This window comes from Thermobia domestica, chromosome 1 (assembly GCF_964235325.1).
Source record: "Thermobia domestica chromosome 1, izTheDome1.hap1.1, whole genome shotgun sequence".
NCBI lineage: Eukaryota > Metazoa > Arthropoda > Insecta > Zygentoma > Lepismatidae > Thermobia > Thermobia domestica.
The window spans coordinates 324,942,761-324,960,225 of record NC_137454.1 but is presented as its reverse complement, the minus strand read 5'-3'; the positions used below and the strand labels follow the sequence as shown (position 1 = coordinate 324,960,225).

At 34.4% G+C, this 17,465-nt stretch overlaps 1 protein-coding gene across 1 annotated transcript in view; it reads right to left on the bottom strand.

Annotated features, from left to right (window-relative positions):
- Positions 1-17,465, bottom strand: part of LOC145663011 (uncharacterized) — a gene marked incomplete at its 5' end in the record, with an annotated part of 46,589 nt that overhangs the window by 3,372 nt on the left and 25,752 nt on the right. Inside the window, 1 exon segment of the mRNA XM_081729143.1 lies at positions 1,712-1,974. Coding sequence (XP_081585269.1) covers positions 1,712-1,974 — 263 coding nt within the window.

The window sequence follows — 17,465 nt, the reverse complement described above, 5'->3', positions numbered from 1 at the left end:
TTTTTAAATAAATCAGGAGGGTGAATGCTATCCTCGCACTCGCACAATACAGTCTTTTAACAGTAAATGAAAACCTGGTATTACAGCACGCACACAAGAAAATGACACCTGGAATGCAAGGTGTTAATAAGCTTAATATTTCTTACAGTAAAAATAACGAAAACTGCCCATCTGATGTTCTGCGATATACTAATGAATCTCGAACTAACAACAAACCTAACTACAGGCTTCACACAAATATGAGTACTTTAATATTTCAACTTCTGAACAGCTCCCTCGTGCCTATATGGTTAGCATACGCGCCTTGGGCGAGGGAGACCCGGGTTCAGTTCTTGGTTAAAGGTTATGTGGTTCGAATCTCACGTTAAGTTGTAAATCCAAGTTTCTTATAGCCTCTGTACTTATAGGGACGATAAACTAATTATCAACCAATGCAGTTTCTGATATTCCACAAGCAACGCATTTAAACTGGATGCTGGCTGAAATCTGGTATAAACTATATTAGTAAACGATAGTTGTGACAATTTTTTTTTTTTTTTTTTTGTCGTTGAAGTCATGCTACTTCGCACAAGTTTCATAACGCTGTATGTAAAAAGACAGACACAGAATACGTTTCAGTTAATATTAACTCTAATTCTTAATCTATTCGGATATTTACTAGCGAATTTAGGTAACAATCACTTCAGTTTAAAAATTATGTTTTTGTCCTAGTTATAATATTTTTTATTATTAGTTATTGCACACCTGACGAAATATACAATATTCAATTGAGGCATAGATAACTACCAATTAATTTCATTTATAACTACAGTCTTACTTTACGGCTCCATAACTATTGTTTCATATACCATAAACTTTATCTGTGAATGATTAGTATATAATGTCACCTGATTACGAAACTATTAGTGAGAATCTTCAGTTAATGATTTTGTTAAAAGCGAGACACCACCACTACCACTACAATAGTAATAATATAAAGGATTCATAATGGAAGAATTTTTTTTTTTTTTTTAAAAAAGATACTTCTTAAATGAAATTTGTGAATATTGCCAAAGCAATTATATCGTACTTAAATGTGTTTTGATACATTTACGAAATTATAATTACATTACGTAAGGTATCAATGATATCTAACAATGCAATATTGAATGTTTTTGTACAGTGTATTACTGTAATTATATCGGAGTAATGATCTGAATATTGTATAATACGTTCTCAAGTTACATTGGGTCCAAGATTATTTACAGCCTATATTTTAGATTAAAATTCATTTTCTGTAATTCCCATTAGGTCAGGATCATACACAACGATATAATAATAAGTATTCCATTTAATCACAAGTCCTACAATATTAATATAAATTCGACAAAAAGAAGAAGAGAATATATGTTATATGTTATATATTATATTATATATTATATGTTAGTTTTGTTATCGTTGCTAATACCGTTATATACGTACGCACGACCATTATCTTATTTCACTGAAGGAACCAATCAATCGATCTCAAGTTGTGTACTGACTAATTAATTTTACGTCATTAAAGTAAGGTAATACAAGCTCCGAATCGAACTGGGAAAGTTGATTTTGATTACTTTATATGACTCTTAAGTCTTAATTCGTTATACCACATTCCTCCGGATTATCATATTCTGCTCTCCTTCTGTAATACAGAAAACAAATACTTCACATGAATTATTCTAATACTTACCAGTAACAGAATTATTATCTTGTTTCTTGGTCAGATTGTCCTCAAATGCTATTATGGGAGCCCCTGGCCCGTTTGTCGTTATATTTGAATTTACATTATCCTCATTAGCTAGTTTTCCTGTCATCGAACTTGAATTCAAGTCTAAAAATGGATCAAATTCGTTTGTGGCAACTTGATTGGTTGACGACTGATTCACGTTACTAGAGTTAAATGCATCGAATTCTGAAAAGTCTAGTAAGTTGTTAGTTGCATTATTTTGTTTGCTGAAAGAAAAAAAGTTGATAGTGATTAGATTTACTACGAAAATCAAATTAAACCAGAATAATTTTTTATATATTATTACATGAATTACAGGGCTGATAGTTACACTACAATATTTAGCTTCTAAATATTTTACGGTTAAAAGTAAGGAAAACATAAAAATATTACCTGATTAAACTTTCAAATTAAGATAAGCAAAATAAATGTCTACACTTCTTAATATTACGGTATATCTTTCTTTGTTAAAAAAACAATATTAAATTTGAAGTGACAAGGACGGAACAAAACACCTACTATGGTATTTCCTTGTCTGTTGAATATTAACAAAATTAAAAAGATAGATAAGAACTTTTTTTTCTTTTTACAGCACTTGTAGCTGTCAACTAAAACTACATGGTGGCACGTTTTAAAGTACCACTAACTAGATATTAGGTGTCGATTTGTGTGGACCTTAAATTTGGGTGGTTATCAGTTAAAGTTTTCCACACGCAGTAGTAGTTTGAATGTAATGATCCTTTTTTTCTTGCTTTAAAACTATTTTGTCTCAAAAGGATTATAATGAATACCGTAGGCATAATATTCTAATTTTGATTTGTAATATAAATCTCAAACATCCAAACTAAAACTAGACTTTACAAATTCTTTGATATTTACAATATTTTTATCAGTGTTGGAAATAAACAAGTATTAGGAAATATACACAGTTTCGAAGAAACAATACCTTTGAATATAATCACTATGTAAAAATTTAATTCGGTAGTTCCATCTGAATATAGAAATACCTCTGTACATTAATAAGTTCTACACTGAAATTATTGTGTAAGAACATTTACTATTTTATATCATTGGTGGTAGAGCGTAATACGGGTGAGTCAAGTTTTTGGCCACTTTTTACTTTAAAACCTGAGAGAAAAGTGTAAAATCTGTTAATAGGAGATAGCAGAAGGAGAGATGGGCGCAACTTGTAGGGTACATGATCATGATCACCATCTTGAATGCAAATTCAAATTTCAAATGGGAATGGGAACATGTCGCATATCAAATAACACCTGCGTGAACTCAGGAATCCGAAAGTATCATTGTTTCTTTCATATTTTGTATGACTTGCATGTTGTGAACAAAGTTTGAAAATCACCTACGAACGGCACGTACAGCATATGTTCTGTGGTGCAAACCTAACTAATGCACACCTGTAGTCGCCATACTCAGTCAGACTGCATACGCAAAATAATGTCCAGTGAAATATGGTCACACGAGTATTGAATGTGTTACTGTGGGTGCTTTGTGGGGTTTCTCAGCATACACTATCTGCTTCAGATGGTTTCAGAGACAGAAATCTTTGGATGTGAGGTCAGATGATATGGGCAACCATTACAAGAAAAAATGGAGATCAATCCACTTCCTTGAAAGTTGTGCATCGAGTTACTGACGTGCAGTGCACAAATTTCATAGTGGCGAGGAACACGTTAAAAGTAAGAAGGAAAGTTATTGTCTGGGTTCAAAGGGAAGAAAACACATGTTCCTCCAAAAGGTTCAGATACTGTTCCGCTGTTTATGGGTACCCCATATACCACACTACACCATTACCTTTGTAGGGCTATGTTCCTTATTCGGATCAATCTAGTATTACTGTCACATCAAAACCGGACTGACCTCCCCACTAAAACAAATAGTCCTCGTCGCTGAACAGTATGCCACGTGTAAACGAGGTAATCAGTTCGTGTTGGTTTGACAGAACTACCTGTCGATTTGAGTAATCCTCATTTAGCTTCTGTTGCATGTGCACCTTATAAGGATAGTAGCAATTGTTATGAAATATCCGGACAATGGAGGATTGGTTGATATCACTTTCCAGTAAGAGACGATGAGTGCTGTGTTTGGCACCCTTCATAAACGATGTTAGAACCGTTGTTGCAGTCTCCTCATTGGTGGTAGAATTTAGACGCTCAGTACATGTCCTATCTTCCACAGTGCCAATTTCTCGGAATTTGACGACCACGTATGCGACCGTGCTGTGCGATACTGGATAGGTCTGGCGCCGTCTGTGGTAGTAGTCTGCAATATTCCTGAAACTGTATTTTCCGGATATTAAGATCATTTCTATCTTCTGTTCCTATGTCAATGGGATCTCAGATTACCTGCAACAATAGTATTACTTACTATGCCGATCATGGTCACTATGTACTCTTTTACAAGTTGAGTCCTCCCTTCTACTATAATCAACCATATTTCACATTTTCCCTTAAAAATAAAAGCTGTCCAAAGACTTTTGAATCACCCTATACTGATGTTTCTGAGCCCATATACAAACTTAATTATGTTGAACCCAACTGAATTAGAAAAATAAAGTTCATATTTCCTCAAATTCTACTACGTTCATGATAAGATATCAGAAGCCCAACTTTAAGACAAAATGTCATTCAGTTCAAAAAATCGCACAACTTCCTGATACAATTTTAGTTACAAATAAATTATAAACTTCCATCAATTAGAATACTGAACTTACAGTACGACACAGGGCACTATATTTGCAAATCAAACTATTTCCAAGTTACTATAGTTTAGAGCTTGGAATTTTTAAGTTCTGATACAGCTACACAAGCATTATATCGCAATTAATAATTGCTATGTTTATTTAATAGGAATACTAGTCTAACATTAAGTATTATATTTATCTAATATGAATACTAGTTTAACATTAGGTATTATCAGGTAATTCTTAAAATACTACAGCTACAGTACTAAAGTAACTTCTCCTACCAAAATAAAGAATTCAGTACACTACAGAAATCAAGCAGAACTGGTCAAAAAGAATAAAAACTCAGCTGATTTATCGTCTTGTACAGTCAGACTCAAAAATCGAGTTCATTTGGAGAGTTCTTTAGAGCACGATGAATTCAACTACATTTTAGTACATACTAGCAGAATTCCAGTTCTTCCCACGGAAGAATACGGTTTGGAGAAAATATCTGAAACGTAGATACACATTTTTTTTCTGTTTCAAAATATTTGTTGATGCAAACTCGGTTTTGCTGGAGCTCCTCCCTACTTCCCCCTATTTCATAAAATTTCGTATCATCATTAACCCAGGGTTTGTAGGAAATATTTCTACACAGTTTCAAGGTTTTGCGCTAACAATTTCTGAGATGTGGTAAACAAACAACCTTAGAGGTTGAATTTTGCAAAATCTCCAATATGGATTAAGAATATACTATAAAAGTAGAACCGCACAATAAACACACAAACACAATTAACAAAATCCAACTTTGAAAGCTCTACGTGGTCTTACGATTAGAACAAGGTCCCCATGTAAGTAGTCCCAGACTTAATTGCCGGTGGAGATTTATAATTTTTGATCCAGCATTTTCAGGAGAACTGGGAGTTACTTTATTAGAGAAGTAACAGAGTAGCATCAACAAAGCCAAAAATAATGGCGCTAGGATAGTTGGATAATCCAAGTCCTTTAGAGATTGTAATGCCACCATTTATTAATTAATCTACCTAATTTACTTTTCAATTAAAGGATTCTTCTCAATTCCCTGCTTCTACCCTGTTTATAAAGACTGTAATTTTTATAGCTCGTATATACTGATGTTTTTCAATGTTTCTTAAAATACCTACTTTCTGACCAGAGATGTAAGACTCCTAAATACTTTTGCGTATCCGAAGAGGAATTCATTTAAAGCAGGAACTCAATTCATTCCAGTCTGTATGAGATTTAGTTTAATACCAAGGAAGACTCAAGTTTTCCCTCCTCTTGCACTTCCTCCTTTAATGAAGACAGTTCTACTTGAAGCTATACCAACCTACGGGGTTCTATCTCTGATCGGAAGGTAGAATTACACTGGGTTATCTATCCAGGCATAATGATTTCATAGTGTAATTATAACTAGCATTTATTCAGAATATTTCAACATTTGCACAAAATAACTGATTTATACGTACTAACATGCAAATAGAAGAATAGAAGACTACATTTGTCCAAGGTAATATGCTACATTTGACTACACTGTGTACTTCCAATAAACGATATTTAACATGATGTATACCTTTTATATATTCCTGTCACAATCTTTAAAATTTTCATACATCACTATTTAATGTAAGTTCAAGTAATAACTCGTCTGGTGCATACAGCTAATTTACTGAAGCTCTGCCTTCAAAGAAAATACAATAAATCAATTTTTCTCATGTATAAATATTATATACTACGAACTCAAGAGTGTTGCCATCCAGACAATTTGCTTCAGTCTGAACATTAAATGAATGTGAGTTAAGATGACTGTAGTTTCAAGTTACAGAACTGGAAGTTAACGTATGTGAATTTATGTGCATACTTTGCTTCGGGTACGAACTTGAAACATGGAATTTCCTCTTGTCAGCTACATTATATACCTTCACAAAAACATGTAAAAGAAGGAAAGAGAGAACGAAAAATTTGTAATAAATAAAATAATTCAAGTATTTAAGCATAAGCTTAGTCCAATTTGAGCAAATAAAAGCACATTACGTCCTGGATAACGCTCGAGAAATTAGTAACTGTTCTCACCGGAATATAATGACACTTAATTTAAATAGACGCAGCGCTGGAAGGAAGTTTCGCAACTTAGGCATATTTCTTTCAAGATATCAACTTTAGGGCAATGCGAACCATCCAATACACACAAACTTTTAATCACTTTGCTAATTTACTCGTTATTGATAGTTGATTAGAATTGACGATCTTAACTTAGTGAAGAACTTAAACCAAAAGCAAGCTTAGTGATTAATCAGCGTGAACCAAACACGTAGGTAAAAGAAATTCTTGATTGCGCACACTCCACTGCTTCTGATTTACATAAACAAACAGTATTTTATGATGATGGCTGCTACTTTGTGTCCTCCTTTTTACTTATCAATTAAAATTTGGAGAACTCCCAGTCTAGAAGTCACGAAGTCTTACAAAATAAAAATACAATGGCCACATGTGTAAATTAGCCCCATTCCTACTGAACCTGCATTTTCCCCATTAAGACTTATTACTTGAGCTACTGGTTGCTTGGTTTTCGTCACGTGCTCGAATTCTTTTCCTTCTGGGAGACTGTAAGAAACTGACAACCAGCAATATTCAGATTCATGTTGGCAAGTGTTACAAGGAAGTTTTTGTTTGTTTGTTTGGCTATTTGCTGGATAACAAACATTAACAACTATTTCCAACAGAAACAAGGTCACTTTTGTTGTTTGAATACTAAGTGGATTAAGATAGAATTGATTCATCTCCATTCTATCTAGATCTACCGTCAGTTACAGGTACAAGGAAGAAAAAAATAAAGAACGTGTCGTAGCGTTTTGTAGCTATAACATGTCAAAATTACAATAAAACACTATGCGAACGCAAACTAATATTTATATTATTATATATGGTGTTTTCATATTGAACAAATAATTTCCACTATGTATTATTTATAAAATACAAACTGATACGTACACAATAATTAGCGCATTTAGAAGCGCTTATAATACAATCCATAAGAGTTTCTGTTTCAAAAATACATTTATTTTCTGTAAGTTGGCCATTTATCTAAGTTGGTAATTTTTCTTTCAATAGAACCGATGCTGGACAACATAAGATGGGTTAATACCGCAGTTAACGCGCAGGAAGGCTTCAAAACTAATGTGTAGCCGAACAAATCATAATCACCTTCTGTACTTTATTATTTATCATAGATTTTTCAATCTATTTCATCTGTTTTATTCTTGTAACAACTTTTAAATGACGAAACGCGGCAATTGAGCAAACACATACACACACACACACAAATAAATAAATAAATAAATAAATAAATAAAATAAAAATAAATAAAAAAAATATAGATGAGAGAATATGGAGGGCATACTATGTCCAATGTTATTAATGTGCCTTTATATCTACAAACAAATGACTGCAATGGTAAATTCAAATGTTAACTTTCTTTGCCTCTTTACAGATATAGATTTTACCTTAAGAATATTAAGTTCAAGAGAAAGTCACATATCCCACAAGAAAGTGAAGATCGATTTCCCTGACAAATTCTTGCATGTAAGTGGAAAGATATGAGGTAAGTTCTATTATACACTTTTTAACAGCCTCCTCCATTCCCATAGCCGTCCAATACACTCCTTTTTCTACCATTTACATATTTGTTATGTTCAATATGAGTAATTGTCACTTACACAAAATTTAACATGTAAGTATATAATAATATATGTACGATATAGTACCACATACCCTGACATTGCAAATTACTTTTTTTTTTTGCTTGAAAAAACAATAAAAAGCAATGTAACATGCTGTCAAGAATATACTGCCAACTGTCCCTGAGATCTAATACTATCAGTCCTAAAATGAAATGAAATTAAATCTAAGTTTTAGGTTCCACGGTTATGCCAGCTAGGCTAAAGGAGACAATGATGATGAGAAATGAATGAAATGGTGGAATGAAGAAAGTGAAAGGAAACGGGAGAGCCCCGAGAAAACTCACGCACACGGTGTTTGTCCACCACAAAGTTCACCTGGCGCGAGCTGGGATCGAACCAAGGATCCCACGCACCAGAGGTGAAACGCTCTACCACTGAGCGACAGCTGCCCACTAACAGGCCTAATATTGAAAACTGAGTCCTAATCCTCATTTGCATTTTTAAACATAATTTTGTTTAGCTTTTAGTTTTTGAATTTGTTCTACGAGAGTATCTTGTTTTTGTTTGTAACCTAATGCCATTGTTTCTTCTTTGCTTCCAATTCCTTAATTTCAGCACTTAATTTTCATTTTTCACCTTTGATTTTATTTTCCTCTACACTTTTGATTCCGTTTCTGTTTAAGGTATTCATCATAGCGTCTCAGAGCTGAACGCTAATGAAGCATTCTTCGATCAACAGGAATAGATTTCACACCTCCGTAGTATATAACTGCATTATGCACCTGCTTCTGTGCTACCAGAAGAATCTTCGATTTGGTTCTCTACAACTGTCTTATTGACTGAGGAACCAGCCCTCCACTGAGGCATAGTCGTGGGATAAAACAACATATTTTTACAATATGCCACAAATCAGAATAATCTTGTTTCTTGGACATTACCTTTGCAAAGAAGTCATTTAACCTGATGCTGACCATATTCTTTTCATATCCTCTGGAGTCAACTGACACTTTACTTTCTCAGCTACAATCAGATATTCTGTTATGCTTATGCAGAGTTTATAGGATGCGTTTCTTCTTAGTCTGGGCAAGTTCTGGATTGTTTTTTTGTAGCCTGGGGTCCAAAGCTAACAGAGCACTATTAGTTTGCACTTCAGAAAGCTCCTTTAAACAATCATCTTGATTGCGCCCAGCAAAGTATTTTAACAGTTGAGCCTGAAAGCTAGTTTATCTTTCTCTGATGCTTTCAGTTCTTTCACTAGTTTTTCTGTCTTAAAACCGATGTCCACGAAGATGACATGTCATACTTCGATTTCTGCTTTTACATGATTAATTATCCCCCGTCTCTGTCTCACACACAAACATATATATATATATATCTACAGTACCTTACTATCTCAGTATGAAATAGCAACACTGCATCACTGCCCAGTGGCGTAACTAAAAGGTTTGGGGGGCACCCCGCAGACAGCGTGGAGTGGGGCCCCTTCTCTACGTCCCCGTTCAAGATTTGCGGGCCCTCTGATGGCTTGGGTCCCCCGCAATGCGGGGTCTGCGGGGCCCTTATTTACGCCCCTGTCACTATCATCATTGGGAGTGCTGTATCATTGTGATCTTCACATGTTAATCTGTACAACTCATAGAAAGGAAAAAAATGTTAGATTGAAAAACAGAATGTTATCCTTGCACATTTACGTTCCCTGACTTTCCACGACATTTTAAGCAAAATGCATAATTTCCCTGACATGTTTTTATTTCCCTGACATTTCCTGGTTTTCCAGAACGTGGAAACCCTGCACATATTATCGTGGATGTCAAAAAGCAATGTAATTATTTACTTTTAACTTTAAAAAAAAATTGAAAAAATCTTTATTTATATAATTCACCTCTCTGGATCTTCCCTAACTGTGAGGATAAGTCTGATAGTTACAACCTTCCGAATTTTTGGTGTACTCTTTCATCCTGGTGTGCATGTTGCGCTTGTGGTTTTTACATGTTTCTACGTATGGCTGGTTTGAAATTGTACGATAAACTTTTTCCTGTTTCCAGAACACAATTCAGTCCAACATACTTGTCCATTTTTCAACAGGAACGTTCTTCTCTTCTTAACTTTTTCTTATTTATCTGTTTGTTACAAGTGACTTGGCACAATTCCAAACAAACTCCAAACTTTTTCATTTCATCGGCCATCTCTTCATAGTACGACGCTTCTATCCTTTTGCGGTCATACAAAGAAACAGATCATCTCTGAAATCTCCCTCTGTCAAAAAAATTTCATTGTAAAACAGCACTTTATTCTTAACGTAATAATTTTTTACTGCTCACAGCACAAAATTAGCTTCTGAAATTTAAAAAAAGATCTCCAAACAGATAAGCCAAGAACGTACAGAAAATTACATTCCTTTTAATTTACTGAAAACTGTACTCAAATTGTCCTTCCATACTGAAGCTATTTACAATATTAATTTTATCAAAAGGGAAGAACTTTTGTCGCTCACTGTACCAACGCTCTTTTCACGAAACTACTAAAAATTTTATCCATGTTTTCTACATGATTGTATTTAAAATTAGAAGTTTAATTTTACTCCACTACAAACACGAAAGCATACGAAAAGTGAAAAGTTTATTTCAAAAGGGAACATTTCCATCTCCATGTTTCTGCTAAATTGATCATTAACGGTTTCGAATCTATACGATGAACTCTGATGGATTTGTATAGGAGTGATTCCATTTCAAATCGTCCAGGCTGGTCCACACGATTGTCTCAGATTTGGTTTATTTTTTGAAATGAGAAACTACATACAAAATTATTAGACCCGTATTTTTTATTTTTGATGAAAAAAAAAATATCCTTCGATATACAGCCTTCCAAAATGGCGGCCCTCATCTCGGATTGCTCAAAAAACTAAAACATGTCAAATTAAAAGTTTTATTGTAGAGAAACGAGTGTACTTACTAACATAATCTTAATTGTAGGAAGAATATAAAGTAATGTGTTTCGTTGGAAGGGAAAAATTCGTTTGTTGGTTCAATAGGAATCGCGCAATTCACTCGCAATGTTGCCAACTGTAGTGGAAATTTTGCTAACTTCAAACATTTTTATTTTGTCCTCATGAGCTATATCAACCTTTGCTTCTAGCATCGAAATTACTCGATAAGGTATCTTAAAAATGTAAAGGACTTACGTTTCTGATTGTTACATCCTATGTTATACTATGATGAAAAGTTGAAAATTTCATTAAGACGCCATGTTTAGGCGCCATTTTCTCAAAAACCTCACTTTTTAAAAATCTGAATTTCTTACAAGTATTGGAGAAGTGCCTAAGTATTTAATATCTGTTAACCTTTCATGCGGCTGCAGCCCCTAACGTTCGCAATTAATTACTGAAATTTCGATTTTTGTACTTGGAATGTAAATATTTCTTATGGGCGTTTAGCTCCTGTTCACAAGGCGATTTGAAAGGGAGTATGAAAATTTTGCGAGTTGAATCCTGACATCAAATCAAGTAGAAAAGTTCCGATAAACATGAGTCGAATTCCGCTTCGTTTTCGAGTTACAGGGTTTCCAACTCGGGACTCAAAATCGGCTCGCGACAATGGAAAATATGTTTAAATAATGTATTTCTGGTCCAGTATTTTTCGAGTAATTCTTTTAATTTCCTTTCCATTATTGGCGAAACTCTTCGAATAAATTTTCTTTCATTATTGTAGTAAAAAACATTTTTCATGTAAAAAAAGTTTAAATAAAGGAAATACAGATTCTTCATATTATATATGTCGCGTTAAATCAGAAACTATGCGTTAAAACTATGATGAAATTCAGAAAGTTGATTTGTATCAATATGATGATTTTTACGTGCGTTGCAATTCGGTTGGCAGTGTTGCCAACTTGGTAAACTTTTATTTGTTTCCAAATGATACTACGTGATTTTCATTTTATATTTGGTATTCATTAATGATTACAAACATTATATGAAGCACAATTTTTCCCACGTCACCATAGTTTTTCGAAAACTTACATGTATTTCATTAAAAGGTTTTATCTCGTACGTTATTAATAGTTTGCAAAATTGTGTGTGAATTCACTTGATGTTTAACATCATTAGTAAAACCAAAATGTCGAATAAAACTACGCCTGTGTAAGTTGTAATAATAGTAAGAAAATTTCTTTTTTATTATTGCAGAACCTTTCGTAACTCTACGCATCAAGTTTGAACTTGTTCAAGAAGCGAACTGATATCTGCTGGACAGGTTGTAACGTGTTCAAGAAGTTCTGCTGCAATCACGGCACAATTCATTACGTGATTCGGTGTCGTGAACAACGCCCTAGTGTTCTCTGGAACCATGAAAATTGTTTTCACTGGTAACATGACGTTGTAGTGCACTAATTACAGTGTTTGTGTGAATAACAGTGAAGTCCTATCACAGTAAGGATCGTATTAAATGTATTGATTATCCTAAAAGGCATAAGAGGATTGTGTGCAGAAAGAATTCTCGACAAAAATTTTACCTTGCAGTAAAATATATGTAGTGCGTACAGCGTGTCTGCCAAAACGTAGTATTAGAAGAAGATGGTTATTTGTGTAAAGAGTGCTTTGAATATTTACCGTGAACAACGTGAACGTGTGTGTGTGTGATGTTGGTGATCACGGAAGAAAGTGTAAAGATGAAATTATGCACCAGCAAAAAGAATAATTTGTTCCTCTGAATGTAGATTTGGAAACCCTTAACCAGACAGTTTACGTACTAAACATGAATGCGTCGCCATTAAAATGGTCGTTAACGGTGAAACCTAGACTACGGTGAAGGATTCACCTCTCATAATTTTTCATACTGCGTTTGAAATAGCCTTGGGTCAGGGACGTGCGCAGGGGGTAGGTCCTGGGGGTCCGGACCCCCACCCCTGAAATTTCGACTTTTGTGTAAATTTAGCCTAATTTTAGGGACAATTTTAGGACGTTTAATATAAAATATCCTCATATTGAGTTTGGACCCTCCCCGAAATAAATTCCTGCATACGCCACTGCCTTGGGTACAGGACAAATAATCATCCTGCCCTAATAGTACGTTGAGCAGACACGCTATACGCAATCCATATATTTTACCACAAGATAAAATTTTTGTCGAGAATTCTTTCTGTACACAATTCTCTTTTGCCTTTTAGCATGATCAACACATTTAATACGATCCTTACTGTAATAGGACTTGTCCATTGTTATTCATACAAACACTGTAATTAGTGCACTACAATGTCATGTTACCAGTGAAAACAATTTTCATGGTTCCAGGGAACACTAGGACAATGTTCACGACACCGAATCACGTAACAAACTGATTAGTGGTTGCAGTAGAACTTCGAGAACAAGTTCGAACTTGATATATAGAGATACCAGAGGTTCTGCAATAAGAAATTTTCTTCTTCCTCTTCTTTTATTTTTATTATTATTATTATTATTATTATTATTATTATTATTATTATTATTATTATTATTATTATTATACAGACGTAGTTTTCATTTAAAAATTTGGTTTAACTAATGATGGTAAACATCAAGTGAAATTCATACTCAATGTTTCAAACTATCAATAATGCACGAAATAAAACCTTTTAATGAAATATGTGTTTTTTCGAAAACTGTGGTGACGAGGGGAAAATTGTGCTTCATGTGATGTTTATAATCATTAATGAATATCAAATAGAAATCACGTAAGTTATTTGGAAACAAAATTTCTACTACTCTCGAAAACGAAGCGGAATTCGACTCATGTTTATCGGAGCTTTTCTACTTGATTTGGTGTCAGGATTTCAACTCTCAAAATTTTCATACTTTCTTTCAAATCGCCTTGTGTACAGGAGCTAAACGCCCATAAGAAATATTTACATTCCAAGTACAAAAATCGAAATTTCAGTAATTAATTGCGAATGCTAGGGGCTTCAGCCGCATGAATGGTTAATGGATATTAAATACTTAGGTACTTCTCCAATACTTGTAAGAAATTCAGATTTTTAAAAGGTGGGGTTTTTGAGAAAATGGCGCCTAAACATGGCGTCTTAATGAAATTTTCAGTTTTTCATCATAGTATAACGTAGGATGTAATAATCAGAAACGTAAGTCCTTTACATTTTTAAGAGACCTTATCGAGTAGATTTCGATGCTAGAAGCAGATGGTTGATATTGCTCGTGAGAACAGAAAAAAAATGTTTGAAGTTAGCAAAATTTTCACCACAGTTGGCAACATTGCGAGCGAATTGTGCGATTCCTATTGAACCAACAAACGAATTTTTCCCTTCCACCGAAACACATTACTTTATATTCTTCCTACAATTGAGATTATGTTAGTAACTACATTCGTTTCTCTACAATTAAACTTTTAATTTGACATGTTTTACTTTTTCGAGCAATCCGAGATGAGGGCCGCCATTTTGGAAGACTGTATATCGAAGGAGAAATTTTTTTCAGCAAAAAGAAAAAAATATAGGTCTAATAATATTGCATGTATATCCCATATAAAAAATATGAATGAAACCTGAGACTATGATGGGAACCAATTGTGTCTTGCCTGGACAATTTGAAATAGAATCGGTCATAAGGTTTACGCAAACGGTAATGTTTTGGAAGAATTCACGATATAAAGTTAATCATGTCTATAAGAAAGACATATTCAACTTGTACATTCACTCCTGTAAAATTAACAATTGTGAAATCTTCCATCACAAAGATTGAGAAATCGTTAAAGATCAATTTCGAAAAAATCTGAAGATGGAAATGATCGCTTTTGAAAATAAGCTCCGGTTTGAAACTATTCATATATTAAATGAAAGAAGAAAGTCAGGATATATATGTACGTATAATGCATTTTAACCTTATAAACCAGTATAAGTAACAAAATATACATAAAGTGAAGTCTGAAGTGCGTGAGACATGAGAGTGTGAATCTAATCTGTTACGAGATTCAATCCAGAACCGTGTACAGAAAAGATCAGTGCCGCAGCAATTACGACTATGGAGGATTATGCTGATAATGAAGTTATACGGAGCCTGTATACAAAGTGTTAAACTTGTAAAGTAAACCGGGAATGAAGCATTTCATCCATTTAAAATAGAAATATTGTAGTACTGATTTACAAATATTAGATCAGATTATTTTGTGTTGAAGACTGCAGTCAATGAAGAACGCAATGGATACGTGATAAATCGTAAAAATTCGCATTACGATTCGATTAAAATCAGTTTTTGTTTTCCAATTTATTTCGATATTATCGAGACGAGATTGAGATTTGGACCTCGAAACCACTGTTTGTCGACCGAGGCTGTATGTAGTCTTATCTTGATACCATTCCTATTACCATTTCCGGTTGCAGTAAGTCAGAGATGTAATCTATCAATATGATACTGAATCCATACCAGGAAACTTTTACTCGCTTTCTATTGCTATTTTTCTCTGAAACCGGAAATTGTAAATTACCCCACTTTTAGTTTGTATTTATCTGAAGTGTTTACTGGTTTTACAAGTTCTACTCTGTCCACTAGGTCTAACGAGTCAAAGGGTCCCAGCGATAAAAAAGAATTCAAACTGTCCAAACCAGCGAAACATGTTAAACGATCCAAACAAGTCTAACGGGCCAAGCTGTCCTATCGGGTCAATCAGTTTCATACGAGTGAAAAGTGCAATATCGATCCAACAGGCAGGAGAGCGAGCTGTTTAAAATCAATTCAATTTTCCGAGCATTTGTTTTGTCCATCTGCAACAAGAATCCAATCGCCATTTGTTATAAATTTCTTGCAAGTTTGTGCAAAGGAAAAGACTTCGAGCGTCACGAAACGGAAATAAATTAATGAAGCTGGTTTTACATGATGATGCTGAACTCGAATTTTGATATTCTTCTCTCCCGCGCTAACATGAATATATATGTCCTTGAAATTTTCCACGCCTTAAGGCCTACTCGTGTATGAACGTTCAAAATCGTTCGAACAGTTTTTGCATAACACTGTACAATTTTAACACTTATCACTCGCGTGTATCCCTTGCTTCCCGTACTGAAATGAACACTTAGACCATATGGATTTTGCCATCCCTCCCCGCCCCGCCCCAAACAAACAAACAAACAAACAAACAAACAAACAAACAAACAAACACACACACACACACACACACACACACACACACACACACACACACACACACACACACACACACACACACACACACACACACACACACACACACACACACACACACACACACACACACACACACACACACACACACACACACACACACACACACACACATATATACACACTATTATAATCATCCGTTCCCCAGCTGCAAAATAAGTATATCTGAATTTTCCAGATAGCAGGATTAACCTTATGACAAAAGTTCCCGAAATAAGTCAGACCGTTTTAGCGTAATCTTACATTGAGTTCGAATCAGGCCCCTTCATCATGTATTCCCGTTTGTTCACTGCACAAAAATAAGCACATATAAAGAAATCTTCCGAGGCCTAGTTGTGTGCCATGTAAGACTAAATCAATAATTCGTGCATTCTAGGCTGCTAGGTTCTCGAAATTTTATTAGTCTCTTTTGCTTTACAGATTTATTTTTTTCAAATTAAAAATTGTGCATTTTATTTCAAATACCATACATTAAACTGTTCTTTAATGATCTCAAACTGTTTTTTTTTTTTTTTTTTTTTTTTTTTTTACATTTGATTTTCTTGACAGTCTGAGAATATTTTAGTATGTATTAATAAATGTTGAGATCGCATTTCCTAATATAGAAAAATATCTAATTCGCCTTATAAAAGTAAATAAATTCGCTTTTAAAAAAGGAATGTGATACAGCTTGGTTGTACTCAAAAATCCAGGTAGGTTTTAAGAGTCCAAATCGGTAAGAAACGCTGGATGTATTAAGGCAATCATACTACGTGAAGAGGAGTAGATTAGTAATGTGCACTAAATGAGCAGACTGCCATAAAGTAAAGTGGGATACCTCTATAATTTACAAAAGAGGGCAAAATTGTTAGCGTTCGGTTCTGTTACAAGCGTGACTAAAGTTGTAATTATGTTCAGTGTATCGCGAGGGACAGTGCTGGTCTACAAAATTAACGGCAAAACCACAAGGGCGAAGAGCGACAGTGGTCGGAAGAGAACTCAGTGACAGATCCGGCCGAGGATTAAAGCGGACTATATCTCAGGACTGCATGTGACGGAACAGCAATCGTACATCCCATACCTGTGTCGACAATCACAGTCTGCCGCGAGTTACATGACATTGACATACAGAGTCACATTGCAGGAGCGAAACTGCTAATAAGGGACCATAACGCTTTGGAA